This window comes from Anthonomus grandis, chromosome 3 (genome assembly GCF_022605725.1).
Source record: "Anthonomus grandis grandis chromosome 3, icAntGran1.3, whole genome shotgun sequence".
Taxonomy (NCBI): Eukaryota; Metazoa; Arthropoda; class Insecta; order Coleoptera; family Curculionidae; genus Anthonomus; species Anthonomus grandis.
In genome coordinates, this window is record NC_065548.1 from 21,424,001 (window position 1) to 21,451,220 (window position 27,220).

A 27,220-nucleotide genomic window follows, 5' to 3' on the forward strand; every position below is an offset into this window, starting at 1 on the left:
CTTGATAATTTTAACTGTTGTAATTATGAATTTTATACCTTAATTCTTGCCTTCCACCAGCCATTTCCTTCTTGATTGTTTGACCTAGAGAAGACCTCAACCTCCAAATTCTCAGTGAATTCAACCTTGGCATCACTTGGAGCGGGGGGAAGCCTAACTTGTTCATAAGGGAACTTTGAATCAGGTTGCCACCTACAACATTATTTATTAGCGCATTATTGTTTAAGCCTTTTCACATTATTTAAATAGGATACAATATTATAAATGAGACAAATTAAAATTTCACTTATTTTTTGAGGAATTAATGTTAAATATATTCCATTTTTCTCATGAGAAGTTGTTGGACCAGTTGTGAAAATTAAATGGTCCAATGGTCGATGAAATTTTTCCTACTTTTATCACTCATTTCATTGTTTACACAATAAAATTAAATATAGAGACCTTTATAAAAAATCAATTATCATTATTCAATTATAATATATAATATATATAATTATAATATATTATTACTTTAGCCTCCAATCAAAAGGTTTCATCTGCCCATCATATAAATTTTTATAACAAACTTTAATTATTATCTATATTTTGTTAACAGTTTATTTCAGACCTTTAAATGATTACAAAATAACTGGCATCAAGGCCTTAACAGTAATTCCTGTATACCAAAACACGTCAATTTAGATATACAGGGGGACATATAATTTTGTATGTGACAAAGTTCTGTCAATCACCTCCAACTAACCTCACTTTGATATGTCAAATGGGAACCCCCATCATTGTAAGCAGTCTATATAAAATGTCTATTCAACAGTGCCAAATAAAATTAAATCGGTTGATATACCTGCAAATAATTTCAAAAAATATCTGGGAAAAATGGATATTTTATTGACCTCAAAACTTTTGTATTTCAAATGGCTACCCTAAGTGTGATAATTTCAATATAAAATTATCACACTTAGGGTAGTCATTTGATAGGGTAGTCTTTTAATATCATTTTAAAGGGCATACAATCTCATATCTAACCAAACCAAAAAAAAAAAACAAATTTGGTGATGTGTAAGAGAATAGTAAGCAAACGCCAACTATTTTCCATTTTACATTGCCAAAAAAATTAATACAAGTTGAAGAGATTTAATAATAAACAGTTCAGTTTGGTATTGGGATACTAAATGAAAATAATTTGTATTTCCCACAAGATTCACTCCTCCCCACTATACTCTAACAGTTTGAGAGTGGCTTAATGAAGAGTTTCCAGGGATGTCGATTGGCAGGTGTGGTGTAACTGGATGGCCCGCACGGTCGCCAGACTTAACACCACTAGATTTTTTCCTTTGAGGGTATTTAAAAAGCAAAGTTAATAAAACCCCACCTGAAAATATTTATGATTTAAATGATTTTTCAAATTACTCGCGAATATAGATCTATTAGCGGACAAGCACTTGGCCAATGTTCGTGAGGAATATCAAAACAGACTTTATTATTGTCTCGCGTATAACGGAGAACATTTTGAGCATTTAATCAAATAAATTCTGTGAACTGATTAAATTGCTTATTTCTTAAACACCTTTTTACACCCTTACTATTTATAAGTCTATAAACCTACATTTTTATACACTGTTGGGTGATAGATTTTATGCCCTTTAAAATGATGTATTATAGTTATTACACTATAGGATAGCCATTTGACATACCAAAGTATGACGTCGCTAAAATATTGATTATTAGCAGACATTTTAGCTCACTATTCGCTGTAATATCTAGATTGGCGTTTTTCTTTTTAAGAAGTTTTTAAGGGGAGGTTTGTTTTGAAATGAAAGCACTATACATATTTGATATAGTATTATAGATATTTATTTTCAGTTTTATCTAGTTTTTTAGTTTATGGTACTTTTTGAGTACAGGCAAAATCAATAGATTTACTAAATAGAATGAAATAAAAACCATGTATCCTTCATTAAACAAAAAGGGATTCACCAAATGGATTACCAGATGGGGATTCACTTGATGACAACCTGTACTAGGCTTTATCTAAAAAGTTTGTAAACATTAAAAACAGAACTATATTCAATATTTTATTTATAAATGAAAATGTAATGTGAAGTTCAAAAAAGATCTGTTTTTAAACTGCTTTAAAAATTGGAAATTCTAATGGCTAATGCAGTCTCCATGTTGCATGTAACCTAGGGTGTTGCCCAGAATGCTAAACTTAAACTTAAAAGAAAGTATATAAAATGTTTTGGAAAAACTGTGAAATTAGTAGCACCAAAAAACTTTTTTTAATGCATAATTTTTATATCTTAATTTATCTAATAATAATGAATTTGATGTTCACATGAGCAAAAAGTGTTCCAAGTTGCATACACAAGTATAATAAACAATATACAGAGTGTTACATAATTCGGCACAAATACTTTGACAGCGTATTGTTGGAGTTAAAATAAGACTTTTTTTCTCTAAACATGTGTTAAAACATATTACACAGAACCCCTTAGAGCTACAGCACACCCAAATTGCTTGAAGATAATCAATTATTTGGAACACTGACTACTATTATGCGTCAAATCTCGTCAGTTATGTGTTTATAAAGATGTGTTTATAAAGTTCTCTGTAAAAAGTAATTTTATCAGAAATGTAATTAGTAGTTTTAATTAGTTACTTAAACTTTTAATTTAACAATTTTTTTAATGATAAACTTAGTACCTAGTTTTAATGGTTCATTTTTAATTGTACATATTCAACATATTTGTATGAAGGTGATCCCGCCCTTTATACAATAAAGCATTTTTTAAGTTGAACTACTTGCAGACCTAAGACAAAAAACACAGCAAATCAATCTTATATGTATATACCAATATTATTTATTTTTTAAGGTTAGATGCTTTACCAGATAATAGGAATCATCAGGCCTAATAATAAAAATTGAAATATAAATATTTTTCAAAAATAACCATAATTAAAATTCCTTAGTTAAAATTCAAATGTATCTTTATTCGTAAAAAATTGTAAAAGCTTCAAGAATTGCATTACCCATTATTTCTTGGTGAAAACAAAATACATAAAATTTAAGGCTCTGCTAATTAGCATTACCTGATATGATTGCAAACATAAAGAGCCAAAAAATATCATTATACTAAAAAAACACTATTAAATCCTTAAAAATAAGAACATAACAAAATTATTGCTAAAAAAATAAAATATATTATCCTTTATGAATTGGATCTAGTGTTATATACTTTGTGTTGAATATTAAGTGCATTACAAGCTCAATAAACTGTGGTGCATCCAATTCTGATCAAGTTTAAATTTTGGTCTATGTAAATCCACAGTATTTTGTGTTTCCATAGTCAAGTCAAAAAAAGCTTTATTATCTAAGATTAAATCCTTAAAAATAATAACATAACAAAATTATTGCTAAAAAAATAAAATATATTATCCTTTATGAATTGGATCTAGTGTTATATACTTTGTGTTGAATATTAAGTGCATTACAAGCTCAATAAACTGTGGTGCATCCAATTCTGATCAAGTTTAAATTTTGGTCTATGTAAATCCACAGTATTTTGTGTTTCCATAGTCAAGTCAAAAAAAGCTTTATTATCTAAGATTTTTACATCTAGTCAACAAAGCTGCAATAAAATGGTATATTGTATAATATACCTAAGAATATAAAATACTTCTCATTCATATACACAAATAAAAAACCTATTTTGCCCCTAGAATACTGTTATACATAAAGCTGATACACTGATAAACTAAAAAGAACAAAAATACTATTAAGCAACAATAGCTACACAGTTTTAGTAATTATCAGCCAGAAATCAAGTGAAATCAAACTGAAAGTATTCTGTCAGTAAAAAATGCACCGAATAATAAAACTTTTTTCACTCCCTGCCTAAATTTACAGCAAGAATCAAGACTTTTCATGTTTAGGGCAGGTGGTTGAAGATTTTCTTTCCCATACCCCAAAATGGATTCTTTGTTAACTGAGATATCGGGAGAGGTAAAGGAATATTACCCAAATTTGAATACCTAGTGCTGTAAGTATGTAAGAGATAAGCAGCACAAAGATTCTAAACTTATGATTGAAGGTAGAATTAAAATACCATAAGAAATAAACAATATATAGCCAAGACGGAATTATTAAAAGGACTTTCCTCCTCTGAGAACCTTGAGATTATATGGAAGATTGTGAATTGTTGGGAAGAAGATCTAAGGAAATTTCTTATCCTTCTAAATGATAACATATCACTCTTATCTATTAAAGAGATTAATTACATAAGGCAAAACCAATCTAAGGCTGAATTAAATATGTTATCCCTTTCCAACAGGATTGTGTGAACACAAACTTGTCTTCAGAAATAAATCAAAACTTAATCAGTAGAACTAATTCTATGAAATACCTTGGTTATAGTTGGATATAGTTCATGAAAAATTAAATTAGGGGAGTGGCTTTGAGGTGGTTGAAGTCATACCTGACTGGTTACACCCAGAGGGTGGTTGCATCTGGATTTTCTTTGGGGATAGCACACCTTAAATGTGGTGTACCTCAAGGGTCAGTGTTAGGTCCTATTTTATTTTTATTATAAATTAATGACTTAAGCTCTCTACCACTGCATAGACACGCATTTGTTTGTTCCTTTAGTTTATTTTGCCTTACTAGACTCTCATATCTGGTATGGGTTGCCATTTTGATTTGTGCTCCAAAGGACTCCTTAACAACATTTTTACTATTCAGAAAAAAGCATTAAGGTATCTGTGTGGTGTTGGTCTGAGAGTCTCTTGTAAACCTCTTTTTGTAGCTGAAAGAATTTTAACAGTTTTCGTCCTCTTTATATTGAAAACTGCTACACTCATACATATGCAATAAACCAGATAATTACAGGCCTATATCTCTTTTACCAATTGTGTCCAAGATTTTAGAGAGGTGTCTAGCTGAACAGATTGTGGACTTCTTTGAAAGAAACAACTTATTTAACAAATGTCAATTTGGTTTTCGTAAAGACAAAAGTACAGTTCTGGGCGTCTTGGATTTGGTTTCAGATATTCTTGAAGGTTTTCAAAATTTTCAATATGACACAGTTCTTTGCTGCGACCTGAGTAAAGCTTTTGATTGCGTCGACCATGGGATCCTTCTTGGAAAGCTCAAAGCCTATAATTTTAATCCATCAAGCATTCAACTTATGAAATCTTACCTTGAGGGCAGGTATCAGTCTGTGAGTTTTGCTGGGGTGGCGTCGGCAATAGGCGATATTACAATGGGTGTGCCTCAGGGGTCAATTCTGGGACCCATTCTTTTTTTAATATATATCAATGATCTTCCATTAATTAGTGAATATGCAAAATTTACCCTCTTTGCCGATGACACCACAGTATCCTTTCGGGCTGACGCTCTAAGTGCTTCCCTGGAGGGATCCCTGGTGGCGCGGGAAGGAGTTGAAAGCTGGTTCTGCAGCAATCGGCTTCTCATGAACTCAGATAAGACACTTAAAATCATTTTCTCTATGAGGGAACTTGGGCAGGTGGAGTCTGCTGACACAGCTAAATTCCTAGGAGTCACACTAGACCAACGTTTACATTGGGGTCATCACATCAACCAACTGACTTTAAAGCTAAACAAAGCTGCCTATCTAATAAGAGGGCTCAGTGATAGGGTCTCAGCAGCAGTTCTGAGAACTGCATACTTTGGTGTTTTCCATTCACACTTGTCATATAGTATTCTAGCCTGGGGACATGCATCTGATACCAAACGTGTGTTCGGTATACAGAGAAGGGTGATAAGGGTACTAGCTGGTCTTGCATATAGGGAGGACTGCAAGGCAGCCTTTAAACAACTTGGCATTCTCACCCTGCCCTCAGTGTACATTTTGGAAAACCTTCTGTACGTTAAACGTAATACTCAGTCTTTTACTACTCACCAAGATATACATGGCTATAATACTCGCCATAGAACTGACTTTGTACCTCCTTACTGCCGTCTGGGAAGGTGTCGGGATGGACCGGGCTTTTGGGGAATAAAATTATTTAATGCTCTTCCCTCTGAAATAAAATACTTACCTCTAAACAGTTTTAAAACAAAAATCAAAAAAGTTTTATTAGTGAATGCTTTTTATTCATTAGAGGAGTTTTTAAACCACATATTTTAAGGTGATTTTACTGTGTTTTTATAACATCATTTATTGTTTTAGTTATAGTCGAATTTTAATTTAATGTTCTTAGTGTTAGTACTGTTAAGTAGTCTGTTTTGACTTTACCTATGTATTTTTTGACTTGTGTAAAATTTATATTACTGGCATCAATAAAAATTATGATTATGATTATGATTATAAGTCCGTTAGTCGACCATCCTGCACCATAATACTCATCAAGTAAACAACTTATCTCTTCCAATCCCCACCTCCTCACTTACGAGAAACTCTCTTATATTTATCAGTCGTAAAATATTTAATCATGTTCCTTTAGGGGGCAACTAAAGAAATTAATCTTACTAAAAGCTTACTTCAGCATTGAAGAGTATTTTAATGATTTTAATATTTAAAATTAATTGTGTAAATATGTGTAATAATGTATCTGTTGATTAGTTTTTTTTAAAATCTTGTTTTATGTTAGTTCTTGCCTTTTCTTTTCTTCTTTTTTTAGTTTTTTCTTTGATGATATGAAATTTGCTCCTATGTACAATCAAAATGGATTCTGTATCCTGTTTTAAGTTTAACCATATAACTACAAGTATTGTAAAGTCTAGGATTAGGAAGCTGCTCTTTAGCACAAGTTTGTAAACTTAGTAAATAAAGTATATTTTGACTTTGACCTAATAACAATAGTTTTACCGACGGTTTCCCACTTTCGGTTACATAATTTTTATACATTTAAAAAAAAAAGAAAAAGAGTATAAACAGAAAATACAATATTTAAATTATAGTATTATAGTGAAAGCATTTGACAAAGTGAGTTATGAAATATTCTGAAAGGCATATAAAAAGTCAGTATTTTTACAGTGGTTATTGGCTAGTCTACACAGTCTAGTTACTGGACTATTCATACCATAATTAGTTGTGTGGTATTTAACCGAGAACAATTTTGGATCACAAGTATATCTTTGAGGCACATTAAGAATGATAATATCTAACAATTCAGAACAATTAAATACATTGTTAACAATTTTATATAAAGTGGACAGATTAAGTACTAGGTACATGACAATCTTTCAAAGCAACATGTCTAAGGAATTTTCTTTGAATTTTGCCCAATAATTCAATGTATATCTTATATTGTGGTGACCAAACTGGACTAGCATATTCTAATATAGATCACACATAGAAGCAATAAAGGGCTCAAAAACATTGATTGTCATTTAAATCCTTTAAAGTTCAACTAATAAAACCCAATAGCTTCACAGGTTTACTCCGACTAAAATTTATATGGTAATCAAATCTAAGACCACCATCAATATACACACTGAGATCTTTAATTTCATTAACTCTACACAAGATATTGTTATTAAAGCCATAGTAAAATAAATAATTATAATGCATATAGAGTCTCAAATCTTACAATACTGGGGGGTACTTGTGGTCAATGAACATAGAAAAAATCAAAACCTACAAAACCAATAAAATATCTCTTACAGCTTAATCAATACAAACAAGTATATAAAATATTAAAACATTGAAATTTAATGTAGAATTAATTCCAACCCAGCATACCTATATATGAACATAACATATAACACAAGAACTAAAAATAAATTGTAAAAAGGTATTAAATAATCCATTAACTGAGACCATAGAAGCCAGTGGCGGCTGCTCATTAGGTTTGCGCAACCCCCAAAAAAAAAGACTAAAAAAAACGAAACATATTTTTATTTATATTATAGCATCTTTTGTAAATTGCAATCAAGTATTAATTTAAAACTTTACCAAAACACCCTTAAAAAAAGAATCATTTCCTATATTACATCGCGTCGCATCGAGATTGCTGACGGACGGTCGGCGGTGTGCACACAAACTGCAAACCACACGATTATACATACATTGTATTACGGCGTATTGTAAGTTGCCTACGTCGGAGGAGGCGGCTATAATGTTTCTCATAAGGTGCGTGTGGTTGCAAGAATAGTGCAAACCTTGTTTATTTTACCGACAAATTTAATAAAATCCGATCATTGATTCAGTTTATGGCGCGGTACGTTGTTGTGTTTTTATGTGTTGAATTAATTTACTGTTTTGTAAACATAATTTATATAAATAAATTTTAATTTAAAGCTTTAGTGGTAAAAATGAATTCGGTGCAAAGTTTAATTGCAGAGCCGTTCTGTAGCCGATCATTAAATGATAAGGCTGAGATAAAAAGACTTGGCAGGCCTACTCCGCCTTTAAAAATAGAACAATCTGTGTCTAGCAAAAAAAGGACTTTTATGAGAACGTTTAATCCTGACTTGTACAATAAACATACGTGGCTTTGTGGGTGTCCAATAAAAAATGCTTTGTTTTGTTTTCCTTGTTTATTGTTTGGAGGCGAAGTTTCTTGGACAAAAGTAGGTTTTACTGATCTTAATCACTCAGGAGACCGCATTAAAAAACATTCATTATCGGCAACACATATGAAGAATGTCGTACAATATTCACTTTTTGGAAGTGTCAATGTAGCAGCCCAATTAAGTGGTGCATATCGTAGAAATATTGACCTGCATAACGAACAGGTAAAACAAAATCGATATATTTTAAACATTATTATTAATTGTGTACGTTTTTGTGGAGCTTTCGAACTCGCGTTAAGAGGACATGATGAGTCTATGTCATCTTCTAATCCTGGGGTTTTCCGAGGCTTGATTGATTTTAGTGCTGAATTAGACGGTGCTCTAAAACAACATTTACAAAAAGCATCAGTATTTAAAGGTACATCGAAGAAAATCCAAAATGAGATTTTGCAAACAATGTTTAATGTATGTCAAGAAGAGATTTGTAAGGAAATAAAACAAGCAGATTTTTTGTCCATAATAGCCGATGAAACTAGTGACGTATCAAATATATTTCAAATGGCAATTGTCTTTCGGTACATCGTAAACGGTAAGCCAGTTGAACGTTTTTGGGATTTTTTGGTGCCTTGTGATCATGACGCCAAAACTTTATCTTCGGTTATTCTGGCAGAGCTTGACAAACATGTTAAAGATAACAAAACCAAACTCATTGCACAAACATACGATGGTGCATCAGTTATGAGCGGGTCGTCTAACGGGGTGCAAGCAATAATTAAAAAATCTTATGAACATGCTGCGTGCGTGCATTGCTATGCACATCAACTTAATTTAATAATGTTAAATGCTGCTTCTGCAAACAAAAACGTTCGAATTTTCTTTGCCAATTTACAAGGAATTTGTTCATTTTTTTCCAATAGTCCTCAGAGATCGTTAGTACTGGACCAGATTGTGAAAAAACGCTTACCACGCTCAGCCCCGACCAGGTGGAATTTTAATTCTAGAGTCGTTTGTACTGTATTTGAATACAAAGATGGCATTTTAGAGACAATGAAACAAATTTTAAATGAAAGCAGAAATATTAGCACCACAAACCAGGCATCAGGGTATGTGAAAATTCTTCAAAGTAGAAATTTTGTTTTTTGGCTCAATCTATTTTATAAGATAATGCCTCATGTGGATATTTTATTTAGTAAATTTCAATCGAGGCAAATTGACGCTGCTCTTGCAAATACCTACATATTATCTTTTGAAAATAAATTAATGGAAATTAGAAATAATATCACGGACGCTATTGAGCCATCTCTATCGGAGCCATCCACGTCCAAACGACGGAGGCTGGATGACTCTACAGAATTTTGTCGAGAAGCAAAAGAAGTATGTGACATTATTATTTGTCAAGGAAAGGAGCGATTCAGTTTTACCGGACACTTAGTCGCCGCTAGTCTTTTTTTTTCGGAGCAGTATAACCAATATAGTATTAATTTTCCTGAAATAAAATTTAAAGAAACAATAAAGTGTTACCCATTTTTTATAGAACAAAAGCTCCGAACAGAACTAAAAGTTATTTATGAAACACAGGAATTTAGATCAATCTCGGGACTACTTGTGCTGTTTGACTATATTTCTCAGAATGGTGAGCTTAGTGAAACATTTAGTGAAACTATTAAGCTTTTAAAAATTTTAATTACCATTCCAATGGCTTCAGCTGAAGCAGAACGGTGTTTTTCTACTCTCAAAAGGATAAAAACATTTCTACGAAACACCATGAGCCAAGAAAGACTTTCTGCTTTGGCAATGCTTTCCAAAGAAAGGGATCTTATCGAAAGCATTCCTGATTTCAATCAAAGAGTAATTGATAAATTTGCCGAGTCTAAAGAACGTCGGATGGATTTTCTTTTTAAATAATTTATAATTACGACATACGCTTTTTATCTATTTTTAGGGTATTATGTCATTAAAGTTTTTTTTCTTTCGTTTGTGTTTTTTTTATTTAATTATTGCACTATATTAAAAGTTCCAGTTTTTTTGCTTATTTTGGCCGTTTAAAAGTGGGTATGACACCGAAAAAAGCCTCCGCCAAAGCGCTAGCGATAATCTTTTTAGTCTTTCATTCGCGATCACCGACGGCCCCCTACAGTTGCAACCCCCAGATTTGTAAAGCACGAGCCGCCACTGATAGAAGCATACATTTCACCAAAATAAAAAAGATTTTAATGAATTTGTCAAAAAAGTTAAAACTTAGGTCAATTGATGTCACATGATAAATTGTGTTTTTATCGGAAAAACATTTAAACAACAGATTTAATAATCCATTTGTCTTCAGATTTTATCAGGGAATGCTTCGAACAGACTTGTGTTTAACGTGGATGAGACTTTTATTATGGGGTTTAAGTGTGACTTCCAGGGCATGATGTTTAGTGAAGAGTCACCCTTGCAAAACAAAGAAACTGCTAGTTCCTTGTTATTACCATTGATAGTCACCTTCGACTTGAAGATCATATCCTAAATCTGACAACAAAATTATCCTCTTGATGTTTTGCAGTAAGATATGAGTTGGGAGGAGTGATTGCATGTTCAGTGTATTTTTCTCTCATTTCATTATGGCATGCCTTTTTGGGGTTTAAACAACAATGGGTTGGTGAACATTATATTTATGATTAAAAAAAAGCAGTTGGATACCTACATTCTGCTGGATTAAGAGATTCTTGTAACCTCCACTTCATATATCAAAAAATCTTAACTAATTCTCCTTTTTATCTTGAAAACAGCTATTCTTATTCATTAATCAACATAGATGTTAAAAAGTTCAAAGTCAAGTTAATATCACTTTTATTAACTAAGGCATATTGCAGCCTTGATGAATTTTTCAATAATACCTTTTGACCTGTGCTCTAACATTTAACATTTTCATATTTTATAATACCCTTTGTTTTATTCTATTATTGTTTAATGTACTTCCTCTAACTTCTATTTTTGTCAGCAGTTTTACTCATTTTTAAGTCTGTTTCTTAATATTTGATGTTTTTGAAAAATTTTACAGTTTGGAGTTATGGATTTGTTTTTTCTGTAAATTTGTAATTTTTAGGATGCTTGTGCACAAGATTATTTTTGCCTTACATAATATAGCAGATTTTCATACTTTCTTTTGAACCAGTGACTTTGCTGAATAGGGACATACACAGTAGTAACTGGCCTTACTACTTTGTGATAATAAATTTTACATAATATATTGAAGTTGTATCAGATTTATTTTTTTTGTGATTTATTAAGAATAAATATAAAATTGAGAGATTTTTATTTTTGATTAGTACCTATAATTTAGTAATTATTTCTTATTGCCTTATTACTATTGAATATTTGTACAAACTGAATAATTCAATAAATAAAAAAAGGCTGTAAAGAGCCTTTGGCAGGTCGAGAAGAATGTGCATGTCATTTGCTCTATTACTTATTACTATTTAGCTTTATTTCTTTATGTGTATGAATTAGATTATCATATATACACACTCAGTTCAAAATCAGATTTATGTTTATTTACTTTTTAAATGTTCCTGTATTTGCTTAACGTAACATAATTTAGTAATTATTTCTTATCTATTACTATATATATGGTATTTTTGTATGTACTGTTTAATTCAATAAATAAAAAGAAGACTGTAAAGAGTCTTTGGCAAGTTGAGAAGAATGCCCATGTCATTTGCTCTATTACTTATCACTGTTTAACTTCATATCTTCATGAGTATAAATTAGATTATCATATAGGTAAACACACCCAGTTCTAAATCAGATTTATTAAATTTATTAACTTTTGAAATTTCCTTGTATTAAATTTGCTTAACATTACCAATATAAGATCCAATCATATATAAAAATAGGGGATATTTTGATTTGAATGAGCTTGACTTGATTAAGAAGTTTCAATTAAATTCTAAAGTTAATTTAATTGAAAGGATCCTCTTCCAGAAGTCTTAACTAAACTTAAGTAAAAAGTATATTACTGCAAAAAAAAGTTGTCAATCAATGTCATTGGATCTTGTCTTTGTACATATATAAAAATGTCTATAATGTAATATTTCAAGTGATATTTTAAATGGGTGTTTTGAGAGATTCTAGGAATTACTGATAAAATACAAAAAAGATTACAGGGATAAAAGTTATGTTGACTCATCACTTAAAATATCAACATAGCTATAATATTTATTATTCTTGACAAACTATAGATAATATAAAGGTTGACTTACTCATCTTCGAAGTGTACCAACACTTTGTCATCAAATACATCGAGAATGAAGCCCTGAAAACCAAAAGAAGCTATAAAAGGGGCACAGTACAATTTTGTAATTGGATACTTTTTGAGAACATAACCTAGTGCGAACTCCGGGAAATAAATACTTTTTACTTTATACTTGAAAAAGAATTACAATCAAAGGCTCTGAATTAGCGAATAAAGTTATTAAAATGGTATTCGGAGAGACACATGGACTAATATCACGCCCTGTCAAACGGCCATGGCGTCAAAAGAACCGCGCTCGTTCGCTGAGGATTTGCAAAAATCCGGTCGGAAAAAAGTATACAATTCGCTACTCGAGAGAGAACTTGAATCGCAAAACTATGCAAAACCGTTTGAGCAACGTTTTCCGGCCTTTATTAAAATACTTTGAGCAATACTGACCTTATACAGGGCTCCATTTTCGCCGACAACTTCTACTGCTAAATCCTCCATGTTGATTTCGTTCTTGGATGAGGAAACAGCCTTGAGCTGAAATCGAGTTGCACTAGTGCCGCTCTGCGGAAAAACGAAGATGACAGACTGGAACAGACAGGTCCGGCCTAAGACGGATTTTACTTCTCTGTAAAAGGATATAATCAAAGAAAAATGAGTGACGAAGTTTTATAATAATTTTATCGGGCCGCATTTATTACAGAAATTTTCAGTAGTTCTAATTTTCTTAACCCATAAGTGCCACGGCCGGGGTCAAATTTGACCTTCCGCTAGCTTAATGTCAAGTTTCGCAATTGAAATATAGATGGTGCGCTGTGTGAGTTCTGCTAATTTTCGACCGGCGGGTAATTTATCGATCCCCGAAAATTTCGTTCTTTATTTTAGGCGAATAACCAAAACATTTTGGTTTTTACCAATTTACGATTGGTATTTACCAAAACACTTAGGTGCTGTTGGTTTTTTAAAAAGTGACGTTATCAATCTATTGTCAAAGTGGTCACCAACATTAGCAGTAAATACCCAACTGCCTACTAGTTTTTCATTTTTGGTTAAATGGTTATTTGAAATGCCAAAACATCCTTAAAAAAATAATAAAAATAAAGAGTGAATTTATAAACGTTGTACTCCATTAGCCGAAGTTCTGTTGAAGGCACTTTATTAGAAGGGATATATTTCTCCTTCAAAGTAAGAATTATTTCTTGCATTTTGGAATAAAGTGACTGCCGTAAATATTTTAAAACCAACACGAAATTTTCATTAAAAAAATCGACAGCCAGTAAACACATAAGTCTTATTCTTGTATTATTAATATCAGTATTACAAAAAGAGTTGATCATCATGGATAATCAAATTATTGTAACAAAAAATACTTCTAAAACAAAATATAGATCCTAAATAATGTCCAAATAAACGAAATTAGAAATTATAGGAACTACAAACACAAGAAATAAATACAAGAGATTAGGAAATATGATTATTTATAAAGGAATATTATGTAAGAAATGAGAATGCAGTACACAAAATGAAGGTGTTTTTGTTTATTATTTACTATTTATAATCAATAAACACTGGTTAAACCAAAACGTTTACACGAAAACAAGTTGTGACGTCAATGTGTAGTTGTTTCGCGTGTAAAAATCAAGTATAACCGCGGTAATTACCAATAAATTGTGGTTATCCGCCTAAAATCGGTTATAGTTCTTCGTTCTTCGGTATACTTTTCAGAATTCACCATTAACTTACAGGTTGAATTAACCGGTAACTCAAAAATTTTTTGGTGGAATTTTTTTTCTAGATCTCAGGTTGCCGTTCGGTTACTTAAACATTTGGAAACGCTCCGGTTGAATTTCTTAAAATTTGTTCGACCCCAGTAAGGGTTCCAGTTTTTGTTGCAATAAGTTCCTGGCTTTTACAGTCGGCACCACAAACAAAATAGAAAAAAAATGTATTGAAGTTGTATGTTATCCTTCTACTATTCTCACTCGACCATCCAAATAAACTTCCATATTAAAATATATGAGTGTTCTGTATAGTTTTAAGTGTGTGTTCCCACTATGGAAAACTCCTAGGCTTAACAATTAGCACTGATGATGGCTCCGAAAGCGCTCTGCTAAGCTTTTAAAAATAAACTGATCTGAATACATCTAATTTGATTAATTTGTATTATCCTTCGAGCAACACAGCCACTTCCCTCTTCTTCCCATTAATTATTAATTATTGTAGCTAAAAAATGATCAGAAAATTTTTTTTTGGAAATAGACTCGAAATAGGCATGGAAAGTCGTATTGCAAAAAATACGGAGAATTATGTAGAGAATAAAAAAAAATTAAGGTATTACATTTACGAAATTAAAGCTGCTGTTTTTATATAAAGGGCAATAACCAACGCTGAACATATTTTAGATCGATAAACCAAGGTCTGTGATTGCAATAACCAAATATTCAGAAGCATTATGTCCCGTTTTCCATATTCTTTATTTTTTTTCTTTTTTGTTTTCATGTTTTCTATAAACGGTTCACGATCGTATGATTATTGACTAATGTATATGTATATCTTTCAAGCAAGGGTGTACGAACACTGGGGATCAAAAAATAAAGAAAGACAACATAAAGGGGTAGAAAAGGCTCACTGAGCAGCTCTAATATTACAAATACATTCCAGGAATTATAGAAATATACACTTTGAATATTTAGCCCTACTGTAATTAATAATTACATAAGTACAGACATGTCCTGTAAGATGCAAGGATATTTTTGATATCCGAAGAAAAACAAGTGTCATCAAAATAAGAATTTTTGAAATGTCCCACCGAAGTATCTCAAAAATTTCTTTAATGACTGTTTCCAATACTTTCAGATTTTACTGAAATCTACATTATTAAATAAAATAAATTAAAATGTAACATGCAAATAATTTCATCTTTTTGATTTGCCTTTGATTTTATATAGGCTAAAGTTAAATAAAAATACTCTCCTTGAAAAGTGTTGATAGAAATATTTTTATCAACATTGTTCATAAACTACAAAATGATAAACGTATATTTTTGTCGAGATGTTACGACTAATCTATAAACTACAAGAAAAAAAAATCTTTTTAGTTATGCAGCTATAACTTGGAAAATCATTTGTAACAGTATTAAATTAAATCTGTAATTTTAACGACTTTGATTTTGTATTTATCAATGGTTCCATAATTATACTTTAAATGTCCGTACTCAGATCTTTTTTTAGTTCATGGAGTAGCAGTGGCGAAGCGTGAACTTTTCTTTCGGGTAGACAAACAATAAAAATTGTTAATTAGAAAAAAATGTGTATTCAATATTTTTCACTTTAATGAAATAGAGAATGAAAGCACATTAAAAATATTAACTCAAAAAGAAAAATATGTAGTGATATAAAAAAGAAAAAAAATATGACTACTAGCATAAAAAGATAGATAGATAAAAATAAATACTACTTACAAAAAAAACACAACTAAAATACAATTGCCAATATCAAACAGTCGTTCATAAATAACCCCTAAAATATCCATTAAAAAAATCTTTTCTATACACCCAATAATAAAAATACTAATTATTAAATTACAATAGCACGCGCCCGCGCCAAATGCAGATTCATCAAAAAACAAAACTGAAGATGTATTGCGGCCGACCAGATCAAGCGTGTCCATAAACAATAACCCAGAGCATAATAAAATAGCTGGTCGACTTCGATAGACAAAAGCTCAAATGTCTTTCCCGCGAGTAAATTTTGCATACGTAATAGGCTAAATACTGATGCGGCTGGACCTCTGTCACCTGTTTGATGCGTATATGGTTCGATTAGATGCTCCAAATTTCGGAAGACAAATATCAATGTGTCTTCCTGGGGCTCGTATACATTAATTGGGTGTCAGCCCTGCATTTTTATTTTAATTGGTGCGTCAGGCGGGGCGCGCCTTAGATATTATAGATAGATAGATATTATAGCCGTTTAGATACTATATAATAATAGTAAGGAGAGCGACTACAGTCTGTGTTATTTTTTTTTTTTAATTTGAATTTAACAATTACATGAAATAATTACGTAATAAATTAACGAGAAATAACTGGATAATTTTGGATAGACAGTGTCTACCTTGTCTACTCGTACGCTTCGCCACTGTGGAGTAGTTCTATAAACTAAATTCTTTATAATTAACAAATAAATTCAAAAATTAGAATCATTTGGTACTTTTTTCAATTCCTTCAAATTATTGCCTTTGCTTTTCTTTGCTAATGTTTATTCTTTTCAAATATTTATAACCGTAAATTTGCTTTTACGTTTTAAATAAGAGCAAATCTACTGAAATAATCTATTTTCCAAAAATAATTTTTTAAGCAGATAAGTTTTATGTTGCCACTTTCAAAAATAAATTGTATTTAAGATATACAAAACTGTTATGAAATCCATTTGAATTTTCAAATTATTCGCCTTATTAGGGTTTTTTTATATGATCTGATATATTCTTGAAATAAATATTATAAAACCTAAAACATAAATCTAGTTTTTAAATATTCTCATAAAGGGTTTTTATTTCATTGCTAAAAAATAAATAATAAACAAAAAAGTTTAATGATCGGACTTATCAGTTATTCACAAAGCAATTTTTAAATTATCTGAATACCTCTCTGTACGTCCATCTGCGTCGGGAGTGCCAATCCCTATTTTATCGGCAACACAAAATTTGACAATTGTGACAGCTAAAATTAAATGTCTAGTGTTTTAGTAAATAAACTTTTTTTATTATCATTCCTTATTATTTAAATCAATTTATGTAAGGCAAAACCACAAAATTTTAAGTTTGATTCTCTGGAGTAAATATGTCACATTTGCACACCCATAATGTCTAGCAGTAGCGATTCAGAGGAATTTTATGACGCAGAAGATATTACATCCAGCCAAAGCTCTAGGTATTTTAATTACACAAAAATTAAGTCACTTTTAGGGATATTATGAAGTACTTACGACCGAAATTGCTGTAATGATCGCTTCAGAATGCACCAAACTTTTTGAAGAAATCTGCCACACTTGACAACTATTTTGAATTTTGCAAAACCCATGGTAACAAAGTCAAACTTATTCGGGTATCTTGATTTAGGTCCTATAAAGCTACATCTTCATAGTTCATAAAAAACGCGTTTTATTAACTTAAGGGATTAATTAGCTAATAATTGGTGAACTTTTCAAGCTTTTGAATGTATGGCTGTAATTCTATTACTGGTCTTTTCATTTCTGTAATATTATCTCGCCCTATTTTCAATTCAAATTTGTAGGTAACAATGGGTCACAATAGTAGGACAATAGAGTAATTAGATTAAATATAAATAAGACTGATGTATCATAAACGTAAGTAATTGGTCCCTTACAAACCCTAAAGAAAATATTTTTCAATGACCTTAGTAACAATAATTTGTAGTTTTTTTTTCCAGATGACTTATCCAGATATACTTTCTCATAGGAACCTTTTAGCATTGCCTGTTAATTAACAAACCTAGGGAACCCTTTTGAAATTGAACAAATGTTTTATATTAAGATTTTATCAAATTCAAAACCCAATAGCTTTTAAATACATTTTATACAACAGAGTTTTGGTCAACATTGATCAGATCAAGGATTTTGATGTTATTTTTGATCATAATATTTGATCACTTTGGTTTACATATACATAGTAAATGTAGTAAATGTATGGTTTTTTTGCACATACACCAAAAGATTTTAGTGATGTTTAGTGGTTTAAATTATTTTATTGCTTTTTGGTGAGATCTTTATCCAAAATAATAAACTTTGAATTAAATATTCCTTGGGCGAAAATGATTATGTATCTTAAAAACCTCACTCAATGTTTCTTAGCCCTGTAACAAAAAACGAACTTATTGAACATATATCTTGTGAATGAATGTTTGTCTAGAAACCGGAAAAGTACCAAATTGCTTTAAAATATCGATTGTGACTCCTATATTAAAATCCGGCAATGCCACTGCTGTAAAAAATTACAGGCCAGAGAGCTTAATCACAAATTTTTCTAAAATATTAGAAAAGTGTATTAAGAAAAGGTTGGTTGAGTTTCTGGCTGCTAACCATGTCCTTTCACCACAACAATATGGTTTTCTTGAGGGTTCTAGTACCAATGATGCAATGATGACTTTGACATCTGAAATTGTTAAAAATTTAAATCTGGGCAAAAAAAGTATTGCAGTATTTCTTGACTTGGCTAAAGCATTTGACACTGTTTCTCATGAAAGACTTCTTAATGTGCTTGATTGTTATGGAGTTAGAGGAACAGCGCTACAACTTTTAAAAAGCTATCTTTCAGACAGATATCAGAGGGTTCAAAGCAATAACACACTAAGTAGTGAATTGAGAATAGAAATGGGTGTGCCGCAAGGCACTGTTCTGGGCCCCATTCTTTTCTTAGTTTACATTAATTCCATGTTAAAAATAAATATAGATGGAATATCAATTTCATATGCCGATGATACTGCATTAATTTTCAGTGGAAATACTTGGCCAGAGACTCAACAAAAAGCAATTAATGGGTTCAGGGTAATTAAAAGCTGGCTCTGTGTGAATAAATTGTCATTAAATCTTACTAAGACTAATTATATAGCCTTTTCATTAACTGAAGCTAATAGACCTCCATTCTCAACTATATTAGTAGATAATGATAAAATTAATGAAGTTTCAAAAACCAAATATCTTGGGATAGTAATTGATAAGTACCTAAAATGGGGTCCTCATATTGATTATGTGACGAATAGGATCAGAAATCTGCTACATAAATTTTTTCTTCTCAGAGATATATTTAACAAAAACCTTTTACAAACAATTTATAAAAATCTGATAGAAGCTGTGATTCATTATGGCATATTAGTATGGGGTGGGTTGTACAACATTTATTTAAATAAGCTTAACATAATCCAAAAATCGATTCTAAAAATAATGTATAAAAAGCCTAGGAGATACCCATCCCACTTACTTTTCACTGAAGAAATTCAAATTGTAAGATGTATTTATATTCAACAGTTTCCATGTATATCCACAAAAATCAAAATAAATGAACATATTATTATATCAATCATATGCATAACACATGTGGTAGAGCAGATCAATTAATTGAAATACCTTTAAGTCGAAACAACATCAATTTCAAATTTATTACTTGGCTTGGGCCAAAAATTTACAACATTTTACCAAAGCAAATTAAAGACATAACACATATAACCTTATTTAAGAGAAAAGTAAAATCATGTCTATCAGTATTATGAAGAAAAATTTAAAAGTATGCTAAATTAAATTAAGATGCAATGAATGTGTAATGTAAATTGATAATATGTGAACTAATTTAAAATTTATATATATATATTTTTTTTAATCTTCTTAACTATAATAAATTATTTATTTTGTATTTAGCACACACAGGTGTTTGTACACCTAGGTGCTACTAAGAAATTTGTTATTTTTTACCATAGCATTTATATTATAAAACAAATTATGTATTAATTAAATGATAATAAATGTGGAAGGATTACAGGATTACAGATTACATTACCTCCTCCTCCTCTTCTAAAAAAAAAAAACTTACTTAGACCTAAAACTTTAGAAAACAGAATTATATTTTATTTTAGACTCTACAATGTTGTTTAGAATTATAGGAAATCAAGATTGTAATGAATTGAATTAGTTTTGATTTATTTTCCACATACATTCACTCTCCACATTCTATATTTTTTTAATGGAATATTTATTAAGAAATAAACTTGATTTAAATGTGTAAAGCTCCTTACTTTTAAATAAATTAATAGATTAACAAAAGATAGAAGTCTGTGTCTTGTATGATTCTTTAACTTACTAACTATTGTAATGATGCTAAATATAGTAAGACATTTGAATGTATCATCATAATCATGTCACTTTTTAACTTTATTTGCATTTCTACATAAAATTAAAAAAAAAAAAGCTGAGTTGCACCCAACTGGTCTAAACCTACTGCATCCAAAGACATACAACAAAACAAATTAAATTAAAGTGTGAACCTATCAGTATTTGGTTCAATGACTCATAACTCCTGCGAACCTATCAAAATTATTTTAATAGAGGTTCTGATCTTTTTATTAAACATTTTTATCCGGTTTATATGTAAGATGTAATGTCATTGAGTATAAATGTCATTCATTATAAAATTTAGGAGCTAAATAATACAAATTTTAAATATATGGTTTTCAAGGTGTTAGATACTACTGAATGTTTGTTTATATTTGTTCTGGTGAAATAATGATGGTTTACACATTTTGAAATTTTTTTATTTCTGTGAAAGTATGAACAGCCACTGTGTACACACAGACATTCAATTTTGCATATTTCTGCATTATATAATAGTTTTGTCGGGCATATGTTTCTCTTAACCATAATTTTCACAATACAGTTTTCTATGGTTGCTAACACTTTCAAGTTTATTTGGTAAGAGCCTCCCTAAATAGTTAATCCATACCCGCGTAAAGACTCCACCAGGGATTTATAAAGTAATGTCAGGAGTTATTGTCAGCAAATAAACTTTTGATATTCGACAACATATCTTGTTTGGTAGATGCGATACATGATCTGTCCATTTGAAATGTTGATCTATAATGACTTCCAAATATTTAGTTTTGGATATTCCTAAAATTGAATTATTATAAGTATAATTTTATCTAAGTCAGGTCTGTTTGTAATTATAATGAAAATTTTTTTGACAGACTCAAAGATACTTTGTAGGAGCTCAACCATCTCTTGGCAATACAAAATTCTTTGATAGCTTTTTCTTTTATATTAATCCATAATATATTTGTGAGGAAATTGTAGTAAGAAATTATTTAAGGCCATATTTATAGTATGTGTTCCAGAAATTTGTGTAAAGCTAATATGAATGTTTGGCAGTAAGCAATTATTTATAGAACTTTTGAGTGCTAACCATATAATAGTCTATAGAGAAATAAATTTCCCAAAAATATGGAAAATAGTCCCTTAATGGTATTAAAAGAATGTTATATTTATAAATAGCTTTATTAATTCCTGCTACACTTCACAAAGTTAATTTCAGTTATTGTTTTTTTTTTTGTGGTAGATAAGTTTGGTTTTGTGTGTTTGCAACACCACTTGTTTATGGAGTCCTTTGGATTTAATTATGCTTATTTTAAACTATTATAATAAATACTGTATTCTTATTGTCTCTATTTTATTTTTGTTTTTTATAATGTTTAGTTAGTACGTTTTAGCTTCCTCTCTGTTTACTATAATAAAACTTATTTTAAATTTTAATGTAAATAGGACAGACCAAACTAAAGCTACTAAATACTAATATCAGGAAGCAATAATACATACTTAGCTTACACACTCTTAGTAAGCTTTAACTTAAAGTCAATCTTAGTTCTAATGATTGATAAGAATATCCGATACAACATCAATATATAATTGAATTACATGACAAATAAATAAAAACATATATAACAAAATATTAATTGATAGATTATAATAGAATGGAGAATAATCAACTCAAAGTATTTGTTGAGATTGTTCAGACATTGTTTAATCAAAAGCAAGTTTGGTTTTAAAGTGATTTTGTGAGTTAAGTTCAGAGGCAAACACATACCTATATTGTGGTTGGCTCATATTTAACTAAAACATGTCAAAGAATGTAAATTGCTGATATTTGCTGAAGAGTATGAAGTTATTTGTTATGATTTGTGCAATTTTATATCAATATTGAAGCTTCACTTTTATATGTTTATAGTACTATGATAATATATGTGAATTATTTAAATTGTTTTTTTTTTACTTTGGTAATCAGATATATCGTTTGGGCAATAAAACATTCTTTATTTACCTACTACTACCCTATTAGTTTCATAAGTGTGACATTAAATATTCCTTTCTTATTTTTAAGAAACAAGCCAAGAAAAACATCAGCAGAAAGTCTTACTAAAAGGTCCAGTTCAGTCCCGAATTTTCTATCAGAACGAGACAACACTGGAGATACTAATTTAAATAAGTTTGAAAATACCAAAAGCTTTGAAGAGAGAAATGATAATGCCTTTATTGAACCCAAACCTAAGCTTCAGCCTGCTGGTAGTAGAAAAAAGTTTAAAGGTAATTATGTCTAACCTCATAGAATTTAAACATTATAAATTCAATTTCTGAGATTCATATAATTCCTAGTTGTAATAATTAGTGATAATGCAATATTTTAAAATTTAAAATATCCATCTACTTTTAAGTAAATTTTGATCTTAGAACTTAGAGAAAAACTGCAAAACGAGGATGAAGAAGGTTGTGGAAATGTCACTCCACCTCAAAGCCAAACCTCTTCTGTTGAAGGAGTGTTTGCTGCAGCCAGTAAAACATCTCATCCATTTCGTGTAATTGAACAAGATACCATAAGTTTACAGAGTTTCAATTCTGTAGGAAGGATAAGAGCCTTAACTAATACTACTGGTATTATTACACATTTAGCACTTCTTTCTGGAAGTTAAATTAAAACATTTCTAGATTCCCGAAAAACAATGTCAGTGTCTGCACTCTCTTCAAGTTCATTAGACTCAGAATCAACACAAAGCTCAAAAAAATATCCTAGCACTTATGCTTTATCATCTGCAGGTAACATTTTAAGTTTCATTCATGTATAGTCTTTTAAGACTATTCTTACATAAGTTCGGTGTGTGTTTCTCTTGACGTATCTTATGGCTTTTATTCCTATTTAATCAGGTACAGCAAAACACACGGACTCTGACAAATCATCTCCAGCCCCGCTTCAAGAACCCGATGTGATAGCCAGTACCAAAGTATCATCTGCTTTACAACAAAAACACAATGTTGCGCAATCTGGTGTTGGTAATGTGCCTGTGGCACCACCTAGACGAAAGAAGAAATCTAGAATTAACGATACACTTGCTTTAACTGTAAGACCTTCCTCATATGAGCCTTAGCCAAATTTTATAAACTTTTTTCTTATATTTAGAAGTCTGCTTCCACTGCTACTTTTTCTGTTCCCAAAGGAATGGTTAGCCCGGTCAGTACGATCGAATCACTGACTAGAGAAATTGAAAGGTTACCCTCAATATCATCTGTCAAATCATATAAATCTGAAAGAATGATCCAGCATCACTCTGATGACTCTAGAAGCTCTACATTGAGAAGTGGGCATTCTTTGGATATTAATCAGGTAAGTGCACTACTGTAGAGATTCGATATAAGAATTAGATAATTATTAGATGACTTTGGTTTTGGAATTTTATTATACTGCTGTAGTTATTAAATGATTATTGGTTTTCTTTGTTCTTTAGGAGTATCACAGTTCTTGTGAAGAATTAGGCAAAGAAACGGTATGCTTATCTTATGTGTCTTACCAAATTTAGATAGATCCTAGAATAGGATGTTAGACATGTTATTCATTTGTATTTTTGCTGTACCACAGTAATTCAAATATTTACGTTATTAACTTTTGTAGTTTGTGGATTTTTTTGGTGTAATGTTTTTTTTACCGTTTTCCTATGCACTAACCTATTGTGTTTTAAACATTGCAAATTTATTTTAATAATATATTTATGTAGAGGTAGGTACATACATATAGTGTAGCACGTTTTGAGAAACACTGACATCCATCGCAAATCCATTAGTTGTGCTGCAAATGTTTAAAGAATTTTTGTGAATGAAATAGCACTTTAAAAATTTAATAATATTCTTACATATACAAATTATATACAGATAAAACCAAAATCGCAAAGTACTAGAGAGAACAAGCAGAGAAACGGACAAATGGGCACCTCCCTCACCGATCCACTAAAAGCGGGGACTCCAAAGGAAGGAAAAAAGAGAAAGAGCGGTGTAAGACTTGAAGAGGCTCTTTCTTAATTCCTAGAATCCATTTACATAGTTTGGGAGGGTACCCAAACTGTCCTTAATGAATCATTAAGTCCACCGAAACCCCAGCAATCTGGCTGGAATGCAAAGGAGAGAATTGGTAGAAGAAAGCTAGAAATCGGGTATTCTGACTTAAAAAAATAAACGGACAAGTAGTCGAAAAGCTTAACAGCTTAGAAGCTAATTTAGAAGCGCTACCAAGTGAAAACTCGAATTTCAAAAGCCAAATCTCTGACCTGGGTCTCAGGCTTGAGCGAGCAGATCAGATGAGATAAGTTATTAGACTCTCTGATAACTTACAATAAAAACCAAACTGTGCAGCTGGAGGTGCTGCAAAGACAAGCTCTAAACAAAAATAAACCAGAACAGCCACGCAAAAGACCGAGGGAGGAGAGTGGTGCTCTTTCGCACCCACAGGGCGAGGAAGGACTGCCTTTCGAACCGGCTAGCCTTGAAATCTGTGCATCCCCAGACGCACACAAAGCGCTTTTTCCCAAAAGCCTGCAAGATCACAGAAATTTAACCAGACTCTTCAGGGAAAGAATGATGGACTTCCAATCTTTTTTCATTGAGGAGGACAGAGAATTAAACTTAATCCTTAGGGGCTTTCGAGTGTAATTTCAAAATAGATGAAATCAGGGAGAAACTAGAGACGATGGGCGTTGAACCAAAGGAGATGGAGTGCTTTAACACAGGTCTTGGGAGAAGAAGAAAAACAGACCTGACTAGATTTCTGGTCCCCAAATATCAGTTATAACAAGTAAGTGGAAGGTATTTACAAAATGAGATGCTCGTAAACATCAGGGTCCGAGTGGAGAGCTTGAAATATATACGATAGATCATATCCATTAAATAGAAAGAGAAAGAAAGAAAGAAAGAAAATGTGCTATATTACGTAAGAATAATCTTGTGTACAAGCATCCTACAAGCTAAAAAAACAAAACACAAATACAATTTCAAAAATTGACAAAATTAAACACAAGAAGACAAAACTTGTTGAACATACTTAAATTAAAGATAACTAAATAAAACAATCAATTACTAAATAAAGGTAAACTTGTTGACAAAACTAGAGAAGAAAAAAGGAAAAAAAGAAAACTTTCCAACATGTCCAAGGTTAAAACCTATCATTAAAAAAGTCATCCAGGTTATAATATGCCTTAGCCAATAAAAGCGACTTTAATTCTCTTTTAAATTTCTTAACATCCGATATATGTCTAACACACAGAGGAACATGATTGTAAATTTTTTTACTTATGTAAATTAATGAGTTTTTGGTAAGGGAAGACGTAGGAATAGGTAGGGGAACATCATTTACACGACGAGTCAAATGGCCAGTGTCAGAGGGTAGTTTGGGAATTTTGTGAATAAGAGCAGCTGTTTCTAAGATAAAGAGTGAAAAAAGTGTTAGGATTTTTTCAGAAATGAAGAGGGGTTTGCAAGAATCTCTTAACTTAGCAGAACACAGGTATCTAACTGCTTTTTTTTGAATAACAAAGATAATGTTAAGTAGCCCCTTATTGGTTAAGCCCCAAAAAGGCAAGCCATACCGAATATGAGATTCAATAAGTGAAAAGTACACTGAACGTGCAACCACCCCTCCCAGCTCTTGTTTTGCCATTCTTACTGCGAAACATCCAGAAGATAATTTCCCAGCTAAATGTAAAATATGATCTTCAAACCGAAGGCGACCATCAATGGTAATTCCTAGGAACTTGCAGCACTCTTTATTCTGCAAGAGGGAATTTTCGTCAAACATCAGCCCCTGAACATCGCACTTAAACCCCATAATAGACGTCTTTCTTACATTAAACACGAGCCTGTTGGAAGCACACCACCCTGATAGAATCTGAAGGTCTTCAAGGATACAAGTCTTAATATAATCAGAATTTTTATGGCTCCATAGTATGGTGGTATCATCAGCAAACTGAACCACCTTGCCCTGCAGTTTCAATGAACTCAAGTCATCCACATACAGTAAAAATAACAGTGTTCCCAACGCCGCATTTTAGGGATCTAGAAGCAGACAAACGCCCAGACACTGTAACCTTCTGAGTACGATTTGATAGATAGGACTCAAGCCATCGCAACGCTACGCCTCTAAAACCATATTTATCGAGCTTAGATAACAGTATTCCATGATCCACACAGTCAAATGCCTTGGATAGATCACAAAACACTGCCGCCGATGACTCTCCAGAATTCAAGGACACATAGACGCTCTCCAAAAAGCTAAAAACAGCATCATGAGTCCCTTTACCGGCTTGAAATCCGAACTGATTTGCAGACAAAATGCCATTATGATGTAAAAAGGACAAAATTCTGCTTTTTGCAAGTTTTTCAACTATCTTAGAGAGGGTAGACAAAATAGAAATGGGACGGAAATTACAAGGCTGATCCAAATCTCCACCCTTATGAAGAGGGATAACCACTGCCTCTTTTAAACATGAAGGAAAAATGCCAATATGTAAAGAATTGTTTATGGCAGAAACTAAAGCATTTAAGGCTGAATCAGGCAAAAAGAGTAACAACCTCGAAGATATCCCATCAGCTCCAGATGATTTATGGTTTTTTAGGCGTTTGATTTAATTTTTTACTTCGGTAAGTTTGACA

The 27,220-nt window shown here is 31.4% G+C and overlaps 2 protein-coding genes across 5 annotated transcripts in view; one reads left to right on the forward strand and one right to left on the reverse strand.

The window, feature by feature from the left end:
* LOC126734567 (RNA-binding protein FXR1) overlaps positions 1-17,821 on the reverse strand; it is a 46,868-nt gene extending 29,047 nt beyond the window's left edge. Inside the window, exons 1-4 of the mRNA XM_050438257.1 lie at positions 17,681-17,821; positions 13,146-13,323; positions 12,715-12,767; positions 39-192 (exon numbers count right to left, since the gene is read on the reverse strand). Coding sequence (XP_050294214.1) covers positions 39-192; positions 12,715-12,767; positions 13,146-13,323; positions 17,681-17,775 — 480 coding nt within the window. The 5' untranslated portion in view covers positions 17,776-17,821. The remainder of the gene's footprint in view (positions 1-38; positions 193-12,714; positions 12,768-13,145; positions 13,324-17,680) is intronic.
* The window catches only part of LOC126734565 (WD repeat-containing protein 44), a 39,450-nt gene continuing 29,635 nt past the window's right edge, over positions 17,406-27,220 (forward strand). For 2 of the 4 annotated variants that reach the window (XM_050438246.1, XM_050438247.1), the window contains exons 1-7: positions 17,406-17,625; positions 22,635-22,837; positions 22,982-23,182; positions 23,237-23,344; positions 23,453-23,646; positions 23,706-23,909; positions 24,031-24,069. In XM_050438246.1, the coding sequence (XP_050294203.1) occupies positions 17,558-17,625; positions 22,635-22,837; positions 22,982-23,182; positions 23,237-23,344; positions 23,453-23,646; positions 23,706-23,909; positions 24,031-24,069 (1,017 nt within the window). In that variant the 5' untranslated portion in view covers positions 17,406-17,557. The remainder of the gene's footprint in view (positions 17,626-22,634; positions 22,838-22,981; positions 23,183-23,236; positions 23,345-23,452; positions 23,647-23,705; positions 23,910-24,030; positions 24,070-27,220) is intronic. The other 2 variants (XM_050438248.1, XM_050438249.1) reach the window with 2 other exon arrangements.